The sequence below is a fragment of the Muntiacus reevesi genome, chromosome X (assembly GCF_963930625.1).
Source record: "Muntiacus reevesi chromosome X, mMunRee1.1, whole genome shotgun sequence".
Classification (NCBI taxonomy): Eukaryota; Metazoa; Chordata; class Mammalia; order Artiodactyla; family Cervidae; genus Muntiacus; species Muntiacus reevesi.
This window is the reverse complement of record NC_089271.1, coordinates 19,949,437-19,976,631: the sequence shown is the minus strand read 5'-3', so window position 1 is coordinate 19,976,631 and position 27,195 is coordinate 19,949,437. Positions and strand designations below refer to the sequence as shown.

Below are 27,195 nucleotides of genomic sequence, written 5' to 3'. Positions count from 1 at the left end.
TGTATGATTTCAATGATATCACATTCCAGAAAAGGCAAAACTATGGAGGCAAAAAAAAAAAAAAAAAATCAGAGTAGGTGTAGGGAGAGATAGAGAGGCACAGAACAGAGAATTTTTAGGGCAGTGAAAAAACCATATGGTATTAGAATGATAGACTCATGTCAAAATACATTTGTTCAAACCCACAGAATGTTTAACACCAAGAGTGAACTCTAAGGTAAACTATATACCTTGGGTGATGTGTCAGTGTAAGTTCACCTTTGGTTTAGGAAAAACTGATTGATGTTAATGGCAGAAACTGCATATGAAGGGAGGCAGGAGTGTTTGGTAGCTGGTCAGACATGAGCAGGTCCCACCCCATCCTGGATGGTTCGTCTTTCCCTTCACCACCTGAACACTGGTGGTCAGAGCACGTTCAGAGAGCCTCCCTTTTGAGGCCAAGGACCATCACTAGGTTTCCAGCCATATCAGCACCAAGCAAGACAAAACCGCCAGCAGAGGTTGGTGCAGGTGCACCAAGACCTAAAAGGTGACTCACAGTAACCCAGGGCTCATTATGTCATACTCATAAAAAATTAGCGCTGCAGTTTTTGCCCCGCCCCCCATGGGTTTTGCTTCAGTGCTTATGGATAAGTGTCTGCCTAATAACACTCTTACTACTTAAAACTACTCAATGCCTCTTGACTGAAAGTTCTCCCAAGGAAATCACCGTTCAGCAAAATCTCCACACTTTCCTCTCAATTTCATTGTTGATGGAGAGACTATGCCATCCCAAAATACGTCTCTTTGGCTTAAGGATTATCTTGAATTGATTACTTTTAAGAAACCACACACAAAATAAGCTGCAAAAAATAAGAGGTTACCCTCTAGGAAGAAACATTTGCATTTATTAGGGCAACTGGCATTTGTAAGGGTGTCTCCCTTAGGGCTTCCCTTGTAGCTCAGCTGGTAAAGAATCTGCCTGCAGTGCAGGAGACCCGGGTTCGATCCCTGGATCGGGAAGATCCCCTGAAGAGGAAATGGCAACCCACTCCAGTATCTTTGTCTGGAAAATCTCACGCACAGAGAAGCCTGGTGGGCTTCAGTCCATGGGGTCGCAAAGAGTCAGACACGACTGAGAGACTAACACACACCACACACACGCCCTTAATCAGGAAGAGCAAATTGACCAAATCTCTAGAAACTCATATCAATGGAGAAGACATGAAGTTATTAAGCCTGCATAACAACCATACCTTTGCTTACAGTGCTTTTCCCAATAAATGTCCTTAACTGTCCCCCACCCCCTACCCCACTCCCAAACATCTTCTTTAGTCTTCAGCTGGAAATCGTACTTAAGGTGATGGTTTGGGCCATTTCGGAGAGTTACTGTTTCCCTGGCTCTCTTTCATGTATGCAGGAGATATACAGGTTGTCAAACTTCTATTTTTCTCCTATTAGTCTGTCTTTTTATGATAGGGAGGTCTCAGCCAAGAACCTAGAAGGATAGAGGGGGGGGGAAATTTCCTCCCCAAGCTATAAACTTAAAACTGCTCTAAAAAACTAAGTCCTTTAAAAAATTCAAAGTACACACATACACACACAGTGGAAAGGATTCAGTGAAGAGGAAAAGGTTGAAAATATGGGAGAGAAAAAACGACATGTATGGTCCCTGAGAAGGCAAAAAGGGATGGGATCTGGAGAATATATGGAAGGATTCACCTTAGACATGAGACAGGATTATGAGAGGCAAGAAGGATAAAATGATAGACAGGAATGCAGAAGAATGTATAGATGAGATGATGGAAGGTCAAGAGTCCTAGTAGAATGGCATGTCTTTTCTCCATGAAATAGGAACAAGATCTTCTGCAAAAAGGGAAGTTCTCTAAAAAGCTTGTTTTTTTTCACACAGGGCTATATGCATCCTGGCAGCATGAACACACTGGTAGGAAGAGGGATATTCACAGATAAGGACAAGAGGGCAATGAAAGATTTCCTCTCAATACACTGTCCAACATGCAGCCATAGTAGAAAGCTCCTAAAGAATTAAAAGCTGAGTATATCCTAATTTGGAGTAAGGAGTGCAAAAGCTAATCTGCTTCCATTACAGTTGAAAATTAGTTAATCAAATAAAACAAAACAAGCATGATCCAGGTCAAGACATCTTGGCATGCTACTGCTAAGTCACTTCAGTCGTGTCCGACTCTGTGCGACCCCATCCCTGGGATTCTCCAGGCAAGAACACTGGAGCGGGTTGCCATTTCCTTCTCCAATGCAAAAAGTGAAAAGTGAAAGTGAAGTCGCTCAGGCATGTCTGACTCTTAGCGACCCCATGGACTGCAGCCTACCAGGCTCCTCCGTCCATAGGATTTTCCAGGCAAGAGTACTGGAGTGGGGTGCCATTGCCTTCTCCGTGTATATATATATATATATATATATATATATATATATATATACACACACACACACACACACACACATATATGTGTGTGTATGTAATTGAATTAGGGGATTTCCATTGAGGATTTCCTTGGTGAATCTTAAAGTCATTTTGCCTGTCTTCTTCTTGGAGCATTTTTATGAAACATGTACAAATTATTAAAATATGCTGAGTGCTTTCAAATACTTCTCTTTAACCACCTTGGTTTCTTAGGACCCTCCCTGGCCATTCCTGGGTGTTAAACATAGGTTTCATATTCATTAACATTTTAAGAATTTTGCATAGGTTTTCAAAGCTCTGTACCTTGCTGATTGGCATCCCAAATGGAAATAAAGTGGTAAAAAGATATCAGGTATTGCTGGGATGAAGAATGACAAATAGTTGACACCTATGCATCTTCCTTCTTCCTCTTCCTTTCCTTCTCGTATCCCTCCACTCCCCTTACCACCTCTGTCTTCCCTAAAGCCATGCTTTGATGACTCAATCTTTCTGTGGTCCTCTTACAGATGTAAAAACCCAAGTACAGTCGGCCCTCTATATCTGCAAGTTCTGTATCCATGGATTCAACCAAGCTCAGATTGAAAATATTTGGGGAAAAAAACATTCCACAAAGTTCCAAGAAGCAAAACTTGAATCTGCAGCCTGCCAACAACTATTTATATAGCATTTATATTGTACTAGGCATTATAAGTAACCTAGAGATGATTTAAAGTATCTGGGAGGGTATGCATAGGTTATATGCAAATACTACACCATTTTCTGTAAGGGACTTGAGCATCACAGGTTTTGGTATCTGCCCAGAGTCCTGGAACTAATCCCTGTGGAGACCGAGAGAAACTGTAATCAATTTCCTCTTGTCTTTCCCTGTAAGCCTCAGTTGTCCTCTGTCCTAGTCTTGAGACGTCTCATCATAGGTTTGCAATTCTTTCTTTTTCACACTCTACAGATGTATTGTACAATGTTTTCTAAGAAATGGTGCTGAACTGCCCCAGCAGACTTTAAGAACAAGGGAAATCTTTGAAGGTTATTAATGTCATTGGTTGGCACATCAATGCAAATAAGAAAAATAATGATTTTAGTATGCTGGAACTAGGAAGATAAATCACTGAACACTTCTGATTTTTAACTTTAGACTACTCTACAGCATCACATAATAACATTGCCTTCAGTCAAGTCATGTGCGTCTGATGTAATTTTTAAATAAGAAAAAAAAGACAGGAATAGTATTTCTTCACCAAACCTTGACCTAATGCCCCAACCAGCCAGCATATAACATTAATAGTAATCACTTAAAGTAGAAGTCATAAGGTGAACTTATCCATAGAAAATATTAGAGTTAAAAATCAAAATATAACATATAAAAATTAAATGTTACCATGTTAAAATTGGCTACATTCAGCATAAGAGCCCTCCCGGGAAAGCAGCATTTTGTTAAGCATCTGCTTATTTCAGATTTTATGGACTCACACTGAGAAAATACAGTTTACTTGGTCAGTATACCAAGCAGTTTTTAGTTCCTTCCCTCAAACAATGTTATTTAAAAGTGGGATCCCCTTTTCATTCTGTACACTCCAAGATTTTTCCCATAGTGTTTTACGTCAGACACCAGACACTGGGGCGTCCCATATGCATATATATACACCTGTTACCCTGCCAGCAAAGGTTTTTGAAAATGAGATTCTCCTATCTTAGTGCATTAAAATTGTCTCAGGGACTTCCCTGGTGGTCCAGTGGCTGAGAATCTGCCTTGTAATGCAGAGGACATGGGTTCAATCTCTGGGTAGGGAACTAAGATCCCACATGGGAACTAAGATCCCACATGCCACAGAGCAACTAAGCTCACACGCTACAACTACTGAGTTCCTGTGATCTGGAGCCCATGTGCCACAACTACTGAGCCACAAGGAGAGAGTCCACTGACCACAACAAAAGACCCCACATGCTGCAACTATATGCTAGCACTGCTTTGAGAAGAGGTGAAATCAAGCAAGACCCTGCAGGGCCTTCCTGGTGACAGATCCCTCTGTGTCCCCTACTTCTTATTTGGAAAAAAAACTTCAGTCTTGCCAGCCTTTCCTGAGTAGCAGATTTGATCAGTTAAATAGTAAGAGAAGTGAGAGAATGCAGAAACAAAGGCAAAGCAATCAAGCAAAAAGTAATAATCACTTATACAACAGTTTAGCCATAAAACCGAATCAGACTCCTAGTTTCTCCTCAAGGGATATAGATAACAATCTGGTGCATATCTTTGAGCTGGTTTACAGAAACAGGACCCACCAGATGGCAAGTGCCAAACACAAGCATGTAACCCCCAGACTGGCAGGAACCAGAAGACTGATGCTTAAGACTCTCAAAACATCACCTTGCCACCTCACCAACAACCAATCAGAAGAATGTCTGCAAGCTGACCTTGCGCCTTGCAATCCTCACCCCTAATGTTGCATTTAAAAACCCTTGCCCAAAAGCCATCAAGGAGTTCAGGTCTTCTGACTATTAGCTGCCCATTCCCCTTGCTTGGCTTTGCAAATAATGCTATACTTCCCTTCGCCACAACTCAGTGTCTGGAGATTGACTTGATTGCACATTGAGTTCAGCTCAGTAACAGAAGAGGTCAGTCAGCCCACTGTCAGTTGTAGTTTCCTTCAAGACTTTGTCTCTGGTGACAAAGACATCCTACACGGCCAACACAGATCCCACCTCATACCAATGAATCCCAAACATTTAAACCCACACTTTCAGATCCTTCTCTGAGTTCCTATTAGGTTTATAATCAGAACAATGTAGTTGTGGGTTTAACAGCCTATATTTATTTGATTTCCTCAACAAATCCATAAGCTTTGAAAACAAGAATCATGATTTAGATCAATTGAGACCATGGATGTGTAAGCCAACGAAAAAGTGTGGAAGAGGAGCAGAATTTCCCACCCCAAAACTTACCTCTTTGGCATGAGGATTATTTTACATTTTAGCCTAATTATTTTTAAGAAATAGCAGATGAGAAAAAACAGAGAAGTTACCCTTTTGTAAGGGATATTTACATTTATAAGAGAAATCTGCATTTGAAAGGGTGTTTCTCTCTCTGTACCAAGAAGATGTCATGTTGAAATCTCTAGAAAGTCTTACCAATGGAGAAGCAAAAACCTATATAACAACCTTACCCTTTTTTACCGTGCTCTGCCTGGTAATCTCCCGTAACTGGCTTCCCTCCCTTACAAAACATCTTTTGACTTAACTGGAAATGGTATTTAAGGTGATGAACTGGGCCACTGTAGGCAGGAGGTGCAGGAGACGTGGGTTCAATTCCTGTCTGGGGAAGACCCCCCCGGGCAGGGCATGGCAACCCCCTCAAATATTCTTGCCTGGAGAATCCCACGGACAGAAGAGCCCGGCGGGCTACAGTCCATAAGGCCGCACAGAGCTGGACACGAATGAAGCAACTGAGCATACAGCACAGGGAGCTACTCGGTTTTCGCGCGTCTTGCTCATACATACGGGAGGCATCCAAGTCTAAAAGGTCTCAAGTCTGCCACTAAGTCGTGTGTGACTCTCTGCGACCCCATGGACTGTAGCCCACCAGGCTCCTCTGTCCATGGGAGCTCCCAGACAAGAATACTAGAGTGGGTTACCATGCCCTCCTCCAGGGTATTTTCCCAACCCAGGGGTTGAACCTGCATCTCCTGCATTACAGGTGGATCCTTTACTGCTGAGCTACCAGGGAAGCTCCAAACAGAAGGGACACATGTTGTTAAACTTCTGTTTTTCTCTTGTTAATCTGTCTTTTTATTACAGAGGGGTCTTGGCCAAGAACCTAGGGGGATAAAGGGAAAAAATTCTTTTCTTCCCCTACAGTGTTCTGCAAATTTAAACTTCTTAGTTTTATGATTTCATATCTTACATGATATGATTTCTCACGATATAATTTCACATCTCATTAGATACATAAAGCAGATGTTCAATAAATAGAAGTTGATTTACGTTTTTAAACTCCAGTGGGTATCTAGCAAAGAAGTGAAATTTAATCAAATATCTTTTATACATGCTAATGTGTAATAGTTATTCCAGCTGTTATTTGAAATATAAACTTTAGTAGGACTCAAATGACTCAGTTAGTCCAGTCCATTCTGAGGCTGATGATGCCAATGGGGTATAGAACAGATGGCTAAGAATGGTTATATATATATATATATATATATATATATGTTTACATACATATATATTATATATCTGATACAAACAGCTATAGGCTGATAGAGTTCTTAAAGAAAAGAATCTTCAAGGTTGACTATATTCATTAATCCTAAAATAATGCAGTTCTTAAAACAAAAGCATAATGTTGAGATTTTCATTTTTCATATATTCAGAAATTATAAGTAATATATTAATAAAACATAAGATCAAAAAGTCTCCAGTTTCCCCATTGATCTAGAGCAGGACATGGTTCCTTAAGTTGTAGCCACTTGACTAGTGAATGCGAAGAACAAAAATTATTGTCAATAATTCATGTAGTTAACACAGAAAAAATAGGCTGTAATGTAAGGGAAGTTCCTGAAACGTTTCTTTCTGACAACCGTCACTTCACTAGAAAGAAACACAGACATTAAATAAATCAATGCACTAATAAATGTTAACTATCCACTGACTCATTATTTATACTATATTTATGAAAACAATTTTGAATTGGCTCCTGATAGAAGTACAATAATGGCATTGAAATAAGAAGTAAAGAAGAGACCTATATTAAGCGAGAAGCAGCAAAGCAAAAAAAACTAAGGCTAGATAGTTAGAAGACGCTGTTTCTGGCAGCCAAGCAAGCTAATAAAACAAATCATATCAGTTTGTCAGGATTAACAAACTTGGTAGAGCTATTCAAAATGGTAGTGAAAGAAAAAAATACCAAGTTATTTAGGTCCCAGATATACTATAAAGCATGTTAGTCTGGTGGTGCAACAGTTCAGCATGTTCTCATCAAAAAGCATAAGGCTAGGATCATATTTACTGACTATAAATAGACTTGTGTTCTAATTTTCTAACTCATCTTTTCCTGTTTTCCACTTTACTACTCTTTGAGAGAACAGATCAGAAACCAGAATAATATTTAGAAGTCACCAGTCTCACAACGGTCTAGCCTTTGGCTGTGGGTAAACTTCCTCCAGCAAGGAATTCTGCCAGGTCACTTCCAAAACCCAGCTCTGTTGGAGGGCCTAATGCTTTCTTTGAGTGAATGAATTTCTAGTACAGGATCTTTGCAGCCCACAGGTCTGATCAGATCTGCTTGATGAGACTGTGGCCAATCATAAGTGGCAAAGACAATAGTGTCCAATGTTATCCAGAGACAGAATCAACAAACAAGCAAGGTGGGCCAAATGTGTCATTACCGTGGCAGCACACTCGAGGACAAGAGGGCAAGAGCAGTGTCCACACTTATTTCCAAAGAATTCCCAATGAGCTTTCTAAATTACTTGTTTTGCTGGATGTCATTTTACCAAGCTTGCTTAAAAAGAGTTGTCATGATTGGGGTCTGATGACATTTGTTGTAATAAGATTTAGCCCGCAGAGAGTTGTGAAACCTGGATCTGCTATAGAAATTACATTTGGCTCCTTGAGTAGTTGCATGAGACTCTCCTAGGAGCCAGAGTTAGCATTAAACGGTAGGGCAGGCTCTGGAAGGTGGCCAGGGCACAGGCCTTAAAAGGATCTTTAACCCAACTGAAAGCTACTACGCCGGGCACGTATGGAGAACTAGGTAGAGCAAAAGCCCAGGTACCTCACTCACACTCACTCTGTTGAAGAGAAATTAGGAAGAAGAGCTGTCAGTGCAGGAGGGTTGCCATCGTTCTTTGATGGCATGCATTTGCTCTTCATGATTACCCTCAGGCATGACACACAGTAATAACAGTAACTGACATTCAAGGGCACTCGCTATGCACTAGGCATCATGCTAAGCCTTCTATGTGGATTATCTCACAGTCCTCATCACAAACCAGCGAGGTAGGTACTGTTTGTATCCCTATGTCTGATTCACTGCAACGATGGCTTTTAACTCTATACCTCCAGACTTCTATCCATGCCTTTTGCTATGGGACCTTTCATGAAAAATGCATTCCATTGCCCCATTCTGCCAAACTGGACTGGCCTCGTTGCTGGCTTAGGTGAACAGAATGCAGACAGGACATTATGCCAGTCCTGAGCCTGGGCCTCAGGAAGCCTCATGGTCTCTGCTTTCTCACTTGCACCTCTGCCATCACTAGGACAGCATGCCCAGGCTGGCTGGGTGACAGAAGGAAAATACTTGGAGTAGAACCAAGTCATCCTGATCACCTCTGCCGAAGCCAGCCTCGACCAGCTGGCCCCCAGACATTTGACAAACCAAGCCAAAATAAGCAGAGCTGCCTGGGGGATCACCAGCTAACTCCAGATGCATCAACATTAGGCCACTGACGTTTGGCAGTTGAGTGTTACAGAGCATTGCTATAGCAGCAAAACTTGGGTACCATTCATAAACAGGAAAACAGAGAAATGAAGAGGTTAATTTGCCCAAAATGATAAGAGTAGAACTGGGCTATGAGATTTATATATATGCCAGTTTTCAGAAAACCAGATGTAACTTCTTTATAAGGTCAATGTTTTGTAACTATATTTAGAAGTCCTTTAAAACTCAAATCACTTTGGTGTGCCTTAATTCAGACAGACCCAGAGAAACTGCAAAACTTAATTCTGCAAAGACCCAGAGAGACTGGCTGATATTATAGCTGATACCATTGACTAGGCAAAAAGAAACAGGGACACTTGATAGCCAGATAGAATATCCTTTCTTTGCATGAGCTGTGTTGAAGGCAGCTTGATCTCTATCAGTACAGTGGCTATACTGAGATCAACTCTTTTGAGGAGTAGCACCTGTAAGGAATGAAGAATCCCTCGATATAAGGGCATTGCTATAGTGCATGACATTGACTTTCATGTGACTTCTGCCACTAACGTTAGAGTTACATCTCATTTACTCAACCACTGAGAAAAACAGTGAGCAGGGGAATTAGAGAACTTGAATATTAATGGCAGTTCATCAATTCAATTTTATTGGCTAACTAATGAGGTGAATTCCTAGTATATGGAGGTTGCAAGTTCAAACTCCACCACTGCGATTGGACCCATGTGGGTACTTAAGTCTTCAGGACCAGCTGCAGCAGTATGGGGAGGGAGGGGAAACCTGTTCTTGGGAGAAGAATTACTACCAGAATTGCTCATGCAGAGCACTCAGAAAATTGGAAGATACTGTAGGTCATCTATGGCATTACTTGGGGACATGAATGATGTCCTTACCTTAAAGAGAAAAAGGAATAAGCTACAGGAGGAATACAGGAGGAATCAGTGAATTGTTTGACACAGTAAGTAAAGTTTTAATTATGCATCTAATAAAGTCTCAATCGAAAGTATAATAAAAGATGTGTTCTTCTTCAACTAAATTAGCCTTCTGTATACAGACTGTCAATATACAAGAAGAGACCAGTTACTTTATCTTTTATTTCACTGTTGACAAAGTCTCTCTCCTTGATCAAATTTTAGCCAGGCTCCTCTACACCCTCTTCTTGACTAGGTCTCAATGATGGTTCCATCCTGTCCTTGCCTGGCCTGCACAGCCCAGTTTTACCAAGAATCCTGATGAGCCAGTTGAGAGAGAATCCCCTCCACTCTTGCTATCTGAGCACCTAGCCTGCCTTCAGCAAAAGTCCCCTGACCAGGACTTCCTTGGCAGTACAATGGTTAGAACACCACACTTCCACTGCAGGGAACATGGGTTCAATCCCTGGTTGAGGAACGAAGATCCCACATGATACATGGCACAACCGAAAAACAGAAGAAGAAAAAATGTCCCTTGACCTTTGAATGTTTCCTCTTAGTAATTTTCCATTCACTGACTCCTCAACCTACTCTTTGGCCATAAATTCTCAGCTGTCTCAGCTATATTCAGAGTTGAGCCTGATCTTTCTCTCTCTTACTTTGAAAATCTTGACACCCTTTGCAACAGTCCTGAATAAAATCCTCTATAAAATTTTAACAAGTATCAGAATAATTTTCTTTAATGGGGTTTACCTTATAACAAAAAACAGAAAATTTGAGAGAACAGCAATAAAATGCCTATTGGCAGAGCTGAGTTACATGAATAAAGTAATTTGAGGACACAGTGTCTATAATGAAATAAAATTAGGTAGTTTAATAACTTAGTTCAGCCAAAATGTTCAAATGAAAACTCCAATTTCCTTGAATTCTTTAGAAACTATAATTTAAAGCACAAAGTAGAAAGATCTATTTTTTCCCTTTGCAGCAACATGATAGAAAATTGTTCTTTGAGGTATATATTTACATTTCTGCCTTTGTAACCAAAAAAAAAATGGTAAACACTTTAAAGATTGTTTTGATGAGAAATCTTACAGAGCCTTAGGTCATCATTCTAAACATCAGGGATCACTCCTCAGAATGATATATGTAGAAAATCCCAGAAATTGAGCTCAGTATGTGCACTGAGCCAAAGATATCTCAAATGTTGCTCTTAGATGAAATCTCTGATAATCAGCTTGTTTCTTACTGTGTCCCTCTTTCTTCTGAAAATTATATGAATGTGAAAAAATGCAATGTCAACTGGTTAGATTTGAATTGATAGTGCTTTCACACTCTTTGTCTTTAAAATATTGAAATACTAGAAGCAAAATTTACTTCAACTGATTCCCACTTCTAAAATGCTAAGAAATAGGAATTACATCTCTTTTATTTGTATAAGATCTTAATATATGAATAAATAATTTCCTGATAAGAGTCAGTCCTAAAGGAAATCAATCCTGAATATTCATTGGAAGGACTAATGCTGAAGCTGAAGCTCTAATACTTTGGCCACCTGATGCGAAGAGTTGACTCATTTAGAAAAGACCCTGATGCTGGGAAAGATTGAAGACAGGAGGAGAAGGGGATGACAGAGGATGAGATGGTTGGATGGCATTACTGACTCAATGGACATGACTTTGAGCAAGCTCCGGGAGTTGGTGATGGACAGGGAAGCCTGGCGTGCTGCAGTCCATGGGGTCACAGAGTCGGACACGACTGAACAACTGAACAACAACAAAGAGTGAATGAATTATAGGACAAGCCACTAAGAAGTCTCTTCATTATGACAGGTCTCCTCATTCCAGTCATTAAAATGGTGAAGATTCAAGTGTTTTTCAGAGAGAAGCAAGGGAACAGAACACCCACTTCAAACTAGATTGTTTGAACTTGAATTCCACCTAACCATTTTCAGGCTATATGACCTTGGGGAATTCACTTAAACTCAGAGCTTCGGTGTCCTAATCTGGAAAATGAGGACAGTAAAAGCAATTATAGGACTATTGTGAGGTCTAAATGAGTTAACACACCAAAAGCTCTTAGAACACATACTAGATATCCAACCACATCTCAGTTAAAAGTTAGCTACTTTCTTATCATCACCAGATTTTTAAAACATTATATAGCCATCTCTGGGATCTTCGTGTGCCTGCCATGGGCTTCAATATCTATCTGGGGCATTTACACATACATAATAGAAATAAGTTATCATTAATAATAAAAAAAAATGGAAGACAACAAACAACTTTAGACCACCCTCCCACAAAAACACATACCTCTAAATCTTCTCTCCTGTCACTCAGGTCATGAGCCTACGGATCAGGGTTTGTCACGGTAAGATAGGAGCATCATCTCTATTGACAGTGACAATACATCATGGGTTCTCTGAGAGAGTTTCACTTTCATACTCTGCATATAACTTTCCACAAAAGCAACTTGTTAAATGTATAGCTAATATGCTGTATTTTTAAATTATGCATGATCTTCTTCTAAATAACATGAAAAAATTAAAGAAGTTCTCTGACAGACAAGGTCATGACTTTGGGATCTGAAAACTGGAGAAAAACTGTTAGTGTACAAGGCACAAGATGGTATCCCAAGGACAGATTCAGTTTGGCCTCCAAAGTATTGCCAAGATTTAAAATGTGGGATATTTCACATAAAACTCCATATTTCTGACTTCTCTCAGAAAACCAGAAGCCGAGCAACCCTCAGCAGGCATCCTGCATGAAAAGAGCCTGAAGTGAATCCTGACTATCACAGCCATTGCAGATCGTCAGTACTGTGTCTCAGATTCACCTGGGGCAATTGCCACTCCGCACTGCACTTGCCAGCCTTTGCTGACACTCAGCCAGCTTTAGTTCTGTACGTTATTTAATGTTCCTCACTGGCTCTGAGGGGATTTGAGCTTGGAACTCCTGACTTTTGCCTTGACTGAGTCTTTTACAACTTTCGGGCACTGAACACCTTTAACTTGCAGACTTGACACCACCTGGTCCCTGAGCCAATGAGAACCAAGCCTCCAAGGTGCTTACTTCAGAGCAGAATTTGGAATTTGTTGATTGTTTGCTGGTATCCCAGAGAACCTGAAACAGCCTCAGCAAGTAGCAGCCTAACTTCAACTCCCAGACCATGAATCCCTTGTGGGGACTGCTTGAGTCCTTCCCCTCTCATAACATTAGAGCCCTCTGAGAAACCCAGTTGGTCAGACACTGACAACTCTACCTTCCCAGTCCTGGCTACCAGCACCCACTCACCCAGGGACTCAGCTCTGCCATGCTGATCTCAAAGTATCCCTCTTCATTTCTTCAGACAAGGACAGTCCAAGGTGGTAGCCACATACAGCAAGTGAACACTTGAAACAGGGATAGTCCAAATTGAGATGTGCTATAAATATGAAGCATGCATGCAGTTTCAAAGACCTAATATAAAATAAAGCATAAAAACTACTCTATCAATAATTTTCTATTAATGACTAGCTGAAATGATAATATTTTGGATATATTTGATTAAACAAAATATACTATTAAAATTCATTTCATCTGTTTCCTTTTACTTTTTAAATAAGGCTAGTAGAAAATACAAAATGACATATGTGGCTCATATCAAGTTCGATTGGACAGTGCTACTTTAGGTAACAAAGTCAGCCGCTGTCCAAAGAGTTCCACAACTCCCTACTCTCGCGCCACTGGCCTGTCCCTGTGGTCTAAGTAACGTTTGCAGCCAGTCCCACATGGATTAAGGCCCTGTCTCATTATCTGAAAGGCTCTTTCAGATAGTATCTGATTGTTTCATGTGGCCTCTTTAAGAGGCTTTCTGTGAAAGGATTCTCCTTTTTCTACATCCCATCCTTCCCCTTTCTAATTAAATTTTGAAAACTCCCATAGTTAGGTGTGAGTGAATGAATATGCGCTATATGTGTGTGGCTGTGTGTACATGCATATGGGAAGTCACAAGGAAACAGTAACATAAAATTGTGTGTTCTCCCCAATTAAAAGGAAGAGAGGTGGGTTGGGGGAGGGATAAAGGATGCTTTCTCCTCCACAAAAGAAACCTCAAAGTGAACTACTCCTCCCACCCTCTCTAGAACAAAGTGTGCCAACCAGTTGGGCCAATGGCAGTTGGGCCAACCTGCCATTAAGAGGCTGTAGAGACAGAGATACTGCGGAGAAGCACACAGTCTCTTAGAGAAACCCAGGTACCAGTTTTCAAATAAAAACTGAAACAGCTCAGAGGAAAACAACCACCACCACCACAAAAGCAGAAGTAAAAAGCAGCCTGGAGGCCCACACACAGGGTTTGGCACAGTCTATTTAAACCAATTTAAATCAATGAAATTTTCCATGATCTGAAATCAAAGTGGTTACTTGTGCTAGCGTAACAGGCTTTAGTAACCAATGTACTGCTGTCCTGAGTCAAATGCCTGCCCTGCTCACATGAATCACCAGGGCTGCTTTTTGGTGCTGTCTGCAAACAAATAAATAATGCAAAAGCCTTGCTACTCTAAGTGTGGTCCCCGGGACCAGCAGTATCGACATCACTGGGGAGCTGGTTATGCAAATTTTTGGATCCTACCCCAGACCCAGTTAAAATGCAGTGAGATTTTGCATTTAACCCACAAGATCCTCCAGTGATTCTGGTACACATTAAAGTTTGAGAAGCACCTTAAGTTTACCCTTCTGACTGCATTCATTTGCTTAACAATTGTTTTTGGGGGAAAAAAAAAAAACAATGGCAGCCCTCCCTCTGAGTTAGTGTCTCTGGAATTTGTCCCAATGGGGATCTTTCTGTTTTTCTCTTTGCACTGTAGCTAATAATAAAGAATGTTTTTCAAGTAAATCAATGGTTCCAGGTGGTTCTTGGATGAGAGCCCTGCAACATGGCTATAAAGAGCCAGATATTTCTCTTATAAGTTCCGAACTTAAATATTCCCTGAAGCAAACAGCTTCTGCTTACGAGCAGCAAATAATTTTATGTAAAATAGATGAGTATCTGTGTAACGATCACACTACCTCCTCATCCCACGTACACCACAACATCGGGGGGAGTGCCAAAATCAACTTTATTTTAAAAGGTCACATGCTGACAAGAAAAGGGACTTTCACACCAAAACTGAGAAAAACAAATTAATCCACATACTTTTCATATTACTTAAAATTCTTCTACTGCCAAAAAAAAAATCCTATTATATAAAAACACCTCCACTACCCTTAATTGTTTTTATATCCTTTCCAGGGCTTATAATGTTACCACTGTGATTATCTGATAAATTCTCAATCCATTTACTCTTACCAAGGAGTGAAAGAAAACACAATGGAAATATTGAATATTTTGAAATGACATTAATTCTTCAGTGGAATTATTTGCAAGAAGAGTACTTTCAGGTTCAAATATAAAGTCTCAAACTTGGCATTAAATTCTCCCAAGTATGAAAGACAGGAAAAAAAAAACCCTAAGTAAATGTACTTAGATGTATGGCATTCCAAAGCAAACTTCAGCACATAATACAGAGTTGTAATACACATCGACACGTAATACCAACTAGTTGAATTATCATGACTTATCAAGAGTTTTAACTTTCTTTGCCTTTAAATCCAGTGTTTAATGACCACTTGCATTCAAGGTGCTTATATTCAAATCTGATTGACCATAACAAATTGTTATTAGTGAGGGAGAGCAAAATATACCATCCCAAAAATGCTTCCCAGGTGACGCAGTGGTAAAGAATTCGCCTGCTAATGCATAAGACATGGGTTCGACCCCTGGGTCGGGAAGATCCCTGGAAAAGGAAATGGCAAACCACTCCAGTATTCTTGCCTGGAAAATTCTATGGACAGAGGAGCTTGGCAGGCTACAGTCCATGGGGTTGCAAAGAGTCAGACATGACTGAGCATACAGAGAGAAAATATGCCCCTTTGGCATATTGATTATTTGGGGCTGATTATTTTTTGAGAGGCTGCAGACACAGGAATTTTCCTGAAAGCAGAGAAGTCACTCTTTTGTGAGAGAAGTTAACCTTTATAAGGGTAATCACCATTGTAAAGGGGCCTCCGTTTCTGTACGGAGGGTGACTAAATCTCTAGAAACTCTTACCAATGGAGAAGTTAAGGACTTAAATCTGTGTAACAACCATCCTTAATTACTGCATTTTGTCTGGTAACCTATAATTGGCTTCTCCCTTTGCTCAACATCTTATTTCATCTTTAGCTCGACTGGGAATTTAAGGTGGTAGCTTCAGCCATTTCTGGAAGTTACTCAGTTGTCCTGAGTATAGGAAATACACATGTTATTAAACTTGTTAGTTTTTCTCCTATTAATCTTGTATTACAGGAGAGTCTCAGCCAAGAACCTAGAAGAGTAGAGAAAACGTTATTTGTCTTCCCCTACCTAGTTAATCATTCCTAGACAATCTGCTTCATGCCATTTGTAAAATATAATTCTTCATAAAGAGAATGCACACCAAAAAAAAAAAAACTAGATAAATTTCCATTTCTAATTCAAAATGGACCTTCTCCTCCAATGCTGTTGAAACGATGGAAAACATACAGCCAAAATGAGTAGACTTTTTAAAATTTATGACCTCCAGGGAATTCTCTGGTGGTCCAGTTGTTAGTACTCTGCATTTTCACTGCCAAGGACCTGGGTTTGATCCCTGGTTAGGGATAAAAGATCCCACAAGCCTTGTGGCATGGCGAAAAATAAAAATAAAATTCATGACCTCCAACCTCACCCAAACCATTACAGCCTCCAGGCACCTGGACTACATTTCCTCAGTTTACTCAGTGCTCCACTCCCCTGGACAACGATTTCATACCTTCCCCCTCCTCCAATCTCCCACCTCAACCTCTGTCCTAAACTCCATTGTACTTCCTCCACTGCCCCTCTGACATCTCTACCGGGAAGTCTGATAACATCTCAAATTCAACAGGGCCCAAACTGAACCCCTGATCGTCCCTTCTAAACTCGATCTTCCCCCCAGCACTCCTCTTCTCAGTTAACAGCAACTCTGTATTGCCACTTAATCAGACTCAGAGCTCCGGCTCTCAGATCCCTCAATAAATCTATCAGCAAATTGTGTTGGTTCTACCCTTCAGAATGTATTCAGAATACCATGCCTTCTCACAATGTCCACGACTACCTCCTGGTCCAAGCCACCATCACCTCTGGCCAGGTCCCTCTGACAGTCTCCTAATTGGCCTCCCTGCTTCTATTCTTGACCTGCTACAATCTCTTCACAGCACAGCCGCCAGGGTGAGCCTCTCAACATAAGTCAAGTCACAACAGGCCTCTGCTAAAAAGCCTGCAATAGCTCCCCACTCCACTCAGCATCAAAGCCAACACTCTTACAGTGTCCTACAAGTCTTCCAAAACCACGTCAGCCCTGCTATTGCTCTGACCGTAGCATCTGCTTCTCTCACCCCCACTCACCCTGCTCCAGCCACAGGGACCTCCCTGCTCTCCCTTGAGCACTCCAGGCACATCTCTGCCTAAGGGATTTTGCACTAGTTGTTCCATCTGCTTAGAATACTCTTCCTCCAGATAACTGCCGTATCTGATTCTCTCACCTCCTTCAAATCTTTACCAAATGTCATCTTCACAGTGAGGCTTTCTTTGACCATCTCATTTAATCCTACAACCCTCCCCACACACTCACACCTTCTAGCACTCCTGATTTGTCTTTACCCAGATCTCATTTTTCTCTTTTCCAGAGTCTTTATCATAATGAATACAACTGTTTTGATTTTTTTTTTTTTGTCATCTCAGTGAGGTCAAGGATCTTTGTTCTCTGCTGCCTCAAAAAGTGCCTATAACAACGCCTGGTATATAACAGATATTCAACAAATATTTGTTCAGTAAATGAGTGAAATTAAACCTCAGCCTTTATTAGTGGATTCATCTGGATGGGTCATTAACACCACTACAACAAATAGCCACAGATCATGGGTATGTGGAAGTTGATTACAATGTTCTTTGCACATATGTTTAGAAATTCACAAAATAAAAAGATTTCTTTTTAAGCTTATGAAAAAAACCTGACAGTGTTTTCTGTGAAACAAATGTCACATCTCTTTAGTTTTTAGATGATAGTGAAAGGAAAAGCGGGGGTGGGGGGGGTAGTCCCTGCATTGTATTTCTATTTCTAAGCCACTTACTAATTGCTAAACATGAGAGAGTGTGAAGAAGAGAACCCTCTTACACTGTTGGTGGGAATGGAAAAAAATAGTACAGCCACTATGGAAAACATTAGGGAGGCTTCTTAAAAAACTAAAATAGAACTATCATATGATCCAGCAATCCTACTCCTGGGCATTTATCCAAAAAAAACTCTAATTCAAAAACATGCATGCACCCCATTGTTCACAGCAGCATTATTTACAATAGCCAAGACATGGAAGCAACCTTACTGTCCATCAACAGATGAATGGATAAAGAAGGTGTGATATATATACATATTACATACACACAGACACACAGAATGGAATATTACTCAAGCATAAAAATGAGTGAAATGATTCCATTTGCAGCAACATGGACAGGACCTAGAGATTATCATACTAAGTGAAGTAAGTCAGACAGAGAAAAACAAATACCATACAATATCACTTAAACGTAGAATCTCAAAAAAAAGGATGCAAATGAACTTATTTTATAAAACAGAAATAGACTCACAGACATAGAAAACAAACTTACATTTGCCAAAAGGGGAAGAGGGGAGGGATAAATTAGAAGTTTGGGATTAACAAGCACATACTACTATATATATAAAATAGATAAACAACAAGGTCTTACTGTATAGCACAGGGAATTATACTCACTATCTTACAATAACATGTGATGGAAAAGAATCTGAAAAAGAATAGATATATTTGTATGTATAACAATCACTTTGCTGTATATCTGAAACTAACACAACTTTGTAAAGCAACTATTACTTCAATTGTTTGTTTAGAGGGGTGGGTTGGGGAGGGATGGGGGAGGGATGTTCAAGTGGGAGGGGACATGGATAAAACCTATGGCTGATTCATGTTGATGTTTGGTAGAAACCAATGCAATACTGTAAAGCAATTATCCTTCAATTAAAAACAAATCGATTTTTAAAAATTGTTTCTTTTCAACCCAATCAAAAAATGGGCAGAAGACCTAAATATGCATTTCTCCACAGATGACCAATAAGCACATGAAAAGATGCTTGACATTGCTAATTGTTACATTATAATATATATACAACTATTAGAAACATAACTAAGTCATTTTGCTATATACCACAAAGTAACACAACACTGTAAATCAACTATACTTCAATTTTTTTAAGTTGTTTATTTTGAAGAAAATAAGTAAGTATATCTGGCAAAAAAGGAAAGCTGTTAAATGTATTACAAATCATTTCATCACTGGGTCTCCAGCTTCCTAACCTTGAAAACAAAGAAATCTGATGGAATATCTCTATCTTTTGTAATTACAATGGTTCAAATATCTAATCCCAAAATTATCCAGGCCCTCTTTTTTCCTAAGCATTGACTGAACACATTTAATTTCTACAGGAGAAATTCTGACTCTATGTGGCATGATTTCATGCTGTTTTCTCATTTGTAAATTTTCATGATAACATTCTACATTTGAGTTTTGAATTAATATGGTACTGCAAGAATTCCTCTTTGAAGCAAAACTGTTATCTAGATTCATCACTTTAAGAGCTAGAAGGCTGATATTGGCCTACTGACCATATTATCTATCTCAGATCTGGTTAATTGCCATTGTTTTCATCAGCTGAGGGATAGCACTTACCATTTCCTTCTTGTCTTCCTGGAAGTGTACATCCACAAACATTTTTCCAACAACATAAGGGAGGGTACTTTCAATAAAGTTCACACATTTGTCCCACTGAGGCAACAAAGTTGTGGTTCCCTGGATTACCTGTGGGAGATAATCGAACCAGATTGAGCTTCACTTGGATAAAACCAATGGCTGAAAAAATGGTCAAACAACCTGAAGGATACAGTCTACAAAACACTACATGCCGCAACCCATATACATGTGTCAGATAATAAACCAAAGGTAAAATCGAATGAAGAAAAATATTCTGCTTGTCTCATTATATATAAAACTAAGAGAAAATATTTTAAGAGAGTATAATAATGTATCCCTCCTTTCCTTCCAATTTTTCCACTGAACAAAGGATGTGGACAATAGCATAGCTTCTCTGCAGTTGGCAGGGACGTGAAAGGATACTGTCCAAGTATCCAGATGGTAGTTAATACATTCTGAGAACTAAAGTCCTACCAAGAAAGGTTTCAAATCAATGGGTGATCAAAGTCCCCCCACTCCCAGCAAAGGCTTCCTTGCTCTGGAAAGTACACTCACATGACAGACCAGGAAAATATGCCCACCATGAACAACCCAAGAGGCATATTTACATTGTGTCGTAACAGAACACACTGGTAACCAAGTAAAAAATAGATGTGTTTTTCTCATCTGTCCCAATTAAACCATTATAAGAAAACATTTACAAACAAGTAAGGAAGGTCGAAAGCAGGACTTGGAAGGCTCAAAGGCTTACTCTTCGGGGTTGAAGACAAAGAAATAAATATCATTTAAGCTGCCCCTGTGGGTTGGGAGTTTGGAGTGCTCAAAATGCAAAGTAAAGGTAGACAGCAAGGGGAGGCTCTGAGAACAGTGACTGGAGGCATCCAGTGAATGATATTAGACCCTGGTTGTAGGTACAGAGCAAATGTGATTAACACTGAAGTTTATCTATTCTTCCTCTACTTTCTGATAACATAACCATTCTCTGAGGTAAGGAATGAATCTATTTTTAAAACTTCTAGAGAAAGAGATCCTACAACTTTCTTTGGCAATTCAGTATTATATTTAGCACTTTATGCTTAAGAAACATCCCTTCATACCTAACCTCAAATTTTTACACACTACTTCTTACACCTCTCTCTCTTATTTTCTTCACAGTGGGGGTAGAAAGCAGCTGGGGACCATCTTTTATGTGATCCATGGAAGTTAAAAATACACACACACATATATATAATCTACTAGTTTTACAGCTTAACCCTTTGATATGACCTCAATATATATAGTTGTTTTATGATATTTTCTATCAGGTTCAGTACCCTAGTGACTTCAAGGGCCAAAATGTATCCAAAATAATTGTGCTACTACTCAAGAGCTTCTCCACTTTTCCCTAATAATTAAAATGCCTATTAAATGAAATTAGAGCTTACAAAATATTCCATTACTTAACTATAAATTAAGAGAAAATTAAGTTAAAATATTTGTTAAGGTCCCAAAATTCCTAAAATGTTAAAAAAAAAAAAGAGCCACAAAACCCTTAAGTCTGTATTGGTAAGAGAATTACTCAGAAAAGCCTCTGAAACTAAGAGTGACACTTATGTAAGTTAAAGAGAACAAGTGTGGGAGAGGAGCAGAGATCACAGGGCTGGATGAGGAGGGGGAAAAGAAAAGCGTTTTAGGCAGTTGAACCACAACTCAGAGGAGACTAAATTTAGGCCTCTTTGGCCTAGTAGAATTAGGATAAATTAGATTGAATTAAGAAGACTAACACTAATGAAAAAGAAATAAAAGGCAAAAAAAGACTGAAGATCAAACTAGAGACAAAACACTATCCCTAAATTAAAGATGAAACTTTACCATCTAATACATATACCATGCATATTTTGAATACTGAGAATACTGAAAATGAAAGATAGTTACAAATATATCACTAAGAAATACTAAAATTATAATTATAGTGTCCCACTTAAAAACACTGGGGGAAAAGGGAATAAATTGGTAAGAAGGGGAGGGTGAAAATGTGATGGTCTCAAGTATTGCCCTAAATATTTTTACACACCTTCATCAAAGAAGAGCTTGAATATACTTTACTGTATGTAAGGTTTACCTCAATAAAAAGAAATAAAGCCCCAAAAAAGTAGAACTTAAGCTGTAAAATTCTCTCTGCCCAATCCCTAAAGATGATTTTTATTGGATTAGTTAATATACAGACTGTTCTGGCATGTAAAGTTATCCAGTGATGTAACACTGCAATCTTCTTAAAACTTACCCGTGAGAACTCCAGCCACCTATACTGAAAGCGCCTGCTTAAGTTTGGAATTCTGGAATAAACCATCCTCCACACCAAATAGTTGGCAATGGTCCTGTTAACAGAAAGAGAATGCATTTATTGTACTAAGCTTGATATCTGATGCTCTGCAGAACACCTTGGGAAAATCTGCTGGCAAAGCTCCATGGAGGGACCTTTAGCTCATACAAAACTGCGGAACTTTCACTTGAGAAATGACATCAGATGATACAATGTCAATAAGCTCAACCAAAAATAGCTCGCTTTTCACCACCTAACGCAGACAGATGATATGAAAATTCTCGCCCCAGGTCTCAGCATGAACATTTTGCTTTCCTACTCACAATATGGAGTCCACTGTTATCCATGCTTTCATGCCTAGAAATTGTCAATACCTTCCAATTATTAGGTGACTTGACAAAATGCAGATGGATTCTTACCTTTTGGAAACAAAATGCAATATACTGGCTAATGCCAATTATCTAGATATGCACCCTGGTTGGATACCTACTAGAGTGGGAGTTTGGGCAAGTCACTTAAGTTCATTTTTCTTTGTCATATAATGAGGATGACCTCTACCTTACAGGGTTATTGTCAAGTTCATCTTTCTTTGTCATATAATATATATGTTCATATAATATAATATAAGTTCATCTTTCTTTGTCATATAATGAGGATGACCTCTACCTTACAGGGTTATTGTCAAGTTAAAATAACTAACAAAATGTTTGACAGAGTAAATTTCAGGTTTTCTTATTGTTGTTCACTTCCAAACACATAAACAACCCCATACACTCATAATATCCACAATACACGTTTTAAAAAATCCATTGCATTTCCTTAATTGCTGCCTTTTTCTGTAAGCAAAAGGCACCTTGACCTCAAAAGTATGTGTGATCTGAGTTAATTTCCAACTCAATAGTGATGATGAATTTTTAATGACCCATCCCTTCCCAGCTGTGCCATTACCATGGTGACTAATAACACACATTCTTGAGATGGCCCTTGGGGTCAGCCAGCCATGTGACAGCAATGTGACATGATGATGGTAACTGGCCAATCAAGAATAACCCACACTCTCATTTGCATGGCATCCTAACTCAGTGGACATTCACTCTTAGCAACTAAATCTATTTCAGTGTATACACCCAACATATGTATAGCTATTTTAATTTATATAGAGATATACTAATGGACTAACATATCAGGAATGTCTTTAACAAATATAGAAATAGAAATTTTGAAAGAGAAAATGAAATAAAGATGTTTTCCAAAGTCCTTAATTAATCCTTCAAACACCTTTAGTTAATTCTTCAATATACATTCTCCATATAGGATTAGGTTAATACAGCAACAGTCAATGTAAATCAGCATCCCATATAGTCATCTTGACTATTTCAAAATATTGCGACCATATCCTTCCCAGATCTTGTTAGAACACCACTGTTTTTATCTTGTCATCTGGCCAACCAAGATGGCATAACTAGAGTGGGAGAAGGGCCACTTCTGACATTTTCTTCCCATTCACTTTGTGCTTATATTATTAATAATAGTTTCAATTCCGGTTTCTCTACAAGAATTTTTTAAATCAGTTGCTCATTTTGTGAGGGTTACACCAATAGTAAAATTCATAAATATATAGGTATATGTAAATGATTTGAGATTATTTTCAATATATGGAATAAAAACTAATCAGTGAAGGTAACACCGCCCACTCTTGTATGTGGCATATAGATCAAATGAAGGGTTCATAGCTATCTATACAGCAAAACTAGTAGAGCCTAGTTATTTTTTCAATAGAAAGAATGATACATAGAAGTTCTAAAATTCTCTCCTTGGGGTTCCCCAGTAGCTCGGTGGTAAAGAATCTGCCTGCCAATGCACGAGACACAGGTTTGATCCCTGATCTGGGAAGATCTCACATGCCATGGGGCAACCACGCCTTGTGCCACAAGCATTGAGCCTATGCTCTAGAGCCCAGGAGCCACAACGACTGAAGCCCGTGTGCCCTGGAGCCTGTGCTCCACCATAAGAGAAGCCACCACAAAGAAAAGACTGCGCACCACAACTAGAGAGTAGCCCTCACTTGCTGCAACTAGAGAAAAGCCCGTCCAGTCATGAAGAGCCAGCAGAACCAATAAACTTTTTTCAAAAAATTCAAAAAACATTTCTTCTCAGACCCCGTGGATCTTGTTGAAGTATATGCACACTTGCCCTCAGAGACCGCCACTCTCATCAGCAAGGTCTAGCCTTTGTCCTTGCTCTTCTGAGGCACTATAATAAGCATGTAGTTTCAGGTCATTTCTTTAGATCTTACCTCCCTAATCCTGAGCGAGACAAGTGCTCACTGAGCCCTTATTGTTGCCCAAGTATCCTCGCAGATGCCACGAGGAATGCAAAGAAATAGGAACTCACGCCTACATTCAGAGAATTTAAAAGTTTAACTGGGGGATATGGGACTTCAGATTTCAGCTTGCTCATAGAAATGGGTTTTTCCATTGAATGGGATACATGGTAAGTACATAAGGGACCCTTCCTTCATTCGCTCACACCTAATACATACAAAGAGTTCTAGGTGCTGGCAGATGGAAAGGTGAGGAAGCTATAGTCCCTCATCTCCTGGAGCTTTCAGCTGAGCAGGGGAAACAGGCAAGCACATAGCAATGATGTGGCAGACCCTAGCACCCACAACTGCATGCCAGAGAGTTGGCTGGGAGAGTGCCTGCCTCAAACTGAGGGCTGAGAGTAGGCCTCAGGAGAGGGACAGGCCCCGGGCCTGAAGGCTTCAGGGTATGGGGTGGGAATATAAATTCTGGAGCAAGAATTTAGCCTCTCTGAGGCTAAATAATGGAGGAATAGCTTATGTGTGGGTGGGGATGATGAGCCAGTTCATCACTCACAGAGCTGGGTAGAAAGGCCAGCTACAGCTGGGAAGATGCAGGCAGCAACTAGAGTCCAATATCTAGAAAATCAAACGGGCAGAGACCAGCCCTAATGCAAGGTCTGTAGGCTCTTCAACCTTAAAACACTGCTTCTGGGGTGTGAGAGCTGTGCTGGATCCCTATGTACAGATTCAAAGGAGATCCGTGGTGAGCAGATATGCTTACATGAATTCAAAAGTTATTCCCTCAAGGTGGTTGTGATGCACCAGATTAACTGGGGAAGCTGTTAGGATGGGGCCTGATGGTGGCAGTAAAAGACACAGCATGATGCAAATATGTTGGGGTATTAGACTTTTCCGCCTTTTCTGCTCCCTTGAAATCATACTGCTTAAGGCATCTCGTATTACCTCTAACTCCCACAGCACCGCTACAGGAGAGATGTCCTCATATGCATTTTACATGACAAGAAACTTGAGGCCTAGAACCATGAAGTAATGCCTCAGGATCTTTTCATACTCAGTCAGTCTCCAACTTAGAATCGCCAGATGCCCAGGCCACTCCAGACCAATTCAATTAGTGTCTCTAGGTTGAGACCCAGGACAAATATTATTTTTAAATCACCCCAGCTAAGTCCAGGGTGTAACCAAGTTGGAGAACAGGTGTAATAAGCATGTAGTTTCAGGTCATTCCTTTGGATCTTTTGAGTTCACATTCCTAAAGCTGAGCAAGACACCAAGAGCTCACTGAGCACTTACTGTTGGCCAAGTATCCTCCCAGATGCCACGAGGAATGCAAAGAAGGCTAGACAAGCCTAAGATATGTCTGACTCGAAAGCCTCTGCTTTTCCCCATGCCACACACGGACAGATTAACCCCTCTTGTTCCACAAAGATTTCCTGACCAGTCAAAACCCTCCAACAAAGGCACTTTGCAAAAATCTGTGGGTATGAAGAAAGAACAGTGTGTGAGGCCTCCAGGCAAGGCATTATAAGTCCACACAGCACAAGACGTCTGACAGCTAGAAGCCAGAAGCAGGGAAGCATGCACAGGGAGACAATGGCACTGATGAGCCGCTCCAGCATTATAAATAAGCTGACAGAACACTGGGGAGCACCGCTCTGGAGTGCTAATATTACCACGCCAGGAACAGATCTGACCAGAATGACTGAATGACTGCCACTTAACGCTCAAAAAACCAAACAAAAAGAAGATTCAGCAATAGTCCTTAAAAATAACACATAATATCTTTCTCTTTTCAAAACGCATTTTCAGCAGTGTGGTAATTTCCCCAAAATGGCAATCAATAAAGTAGAGGAAAACAGAGCCTCGAGAGAGAAAGAATCCACCACAAAGAGAGCAACGTGAAATCACTTCCCAAAGCCTCTGGCGAGGAAGATTTTTTTTTTTTTAAGATTTTTCTGACCCTTGTTGTCAATTAGTGACAGCTTACATTTGTACTGTATTGCATTTAAGAGATCACAAAGATCTTCTCTGAGCCTCATGACAATGCTATGGGGTGGTTATTATTATTCCAATTTTCAGACAAATAAAGATCCAAGGTCAAAGGACTTCTAAGCATGTGTCAAATCTAGGACTAACATTTGGATCTTCAGAGTCCACAGCTTGCATTTGCTTCTCTGAGCCAAACCACCTGAGGTAAGCCAAACAGGTACCTCTCAAAGGTTCTCAAAGCTGAAGAGATCTTCCTAAACCCTAGAGGCTGCCCAGAGGTATGCAGCATCAGCATCACCTGAGAATTCCTTGGCCTTCCCCAAGATCTACTGAATCAGAAACCGTTGCCTCTCTTTTCTCTCTCTCTCTCTCTCTCTCTCTCTCTCTCTCTCTCTTTCTCTCTCTCTCTCTCTTTGGCCATGCTGCACAGCATGTGGAGCCTTAGTTCCCTGACCTGGGATCATGCCCACGCCTTCTGCAGTGGAAGAGCAGAGTCTTAACCACTGGACTGCTAGGAAGGTCCAGAAACCCCTCAAAGACAACGTCCAGGTTAATGTTAGTCCCATCACCCAACATGCTCAACATCCTCCTTTTCCACTCTGCCCTACCTGGAAAACTCCTCCTTATCCTTTGGAGTCCTGCTTCTATGTCACCTCCCAGATAGTGGTCATGGGGCCATCTGGCTAACTTCTAGAAATTTTTAGGAAGAATCTTCTATGTGAGAAGTACCATACTAGGCCATGATGTTATAAAAACAATTACAGGAGTGTCCACCATCAAATGCTCACTGTTTCATGGGGGTGAGGGAGAGGAGCAAACTAGAAAATTAGATAATTTCTTTGATATTTCGGTCTTGGGCACAATGCTAGACTATATTTCCCAGCTTCTCTTGCAGTTAAATTGGTCATGTGACTGAGTTCTGGTCAACAGAATGGACACATACCACCTCAAGGCCTTCCCATAAAACTGCCTATGCAATCCTCT

At 40.1% G+C, this 27,195-nt stretch overlaps 1 protein-coding gene across 2 annotated transcripts in view; it reads right to left on the bottom strand.

Annotated features, from left to right (window-relative positions):
* The window catches only part of PHEX (phosphate regulating endopeptidase X-linked), a 196,651-nt gene that overhangs the window by 105,940 nt on the left and 63,516 nt on the right, over positions 1 to 27,195 (bottom strand). For both annotated transcript variants that reach the window (XM_065915712.1, XM_065915713.1), the window contains exons 10-11: positions 21,861 to 21,954; positions 19,577 to 19,705 (exon numbers count right to left, since the gene is read on the bottom strand). In XM_065915712.1, the coding sequence (XP_065771784.1) occupies positions 19,577 to 19,705; positions 21,861 to 21,954 (223 nt within the window). The remainder of the gene's footprint in view (positions 1 to 19,576; positions 19,706 to 21,860; positions 21,955 to 27,195) is intronic.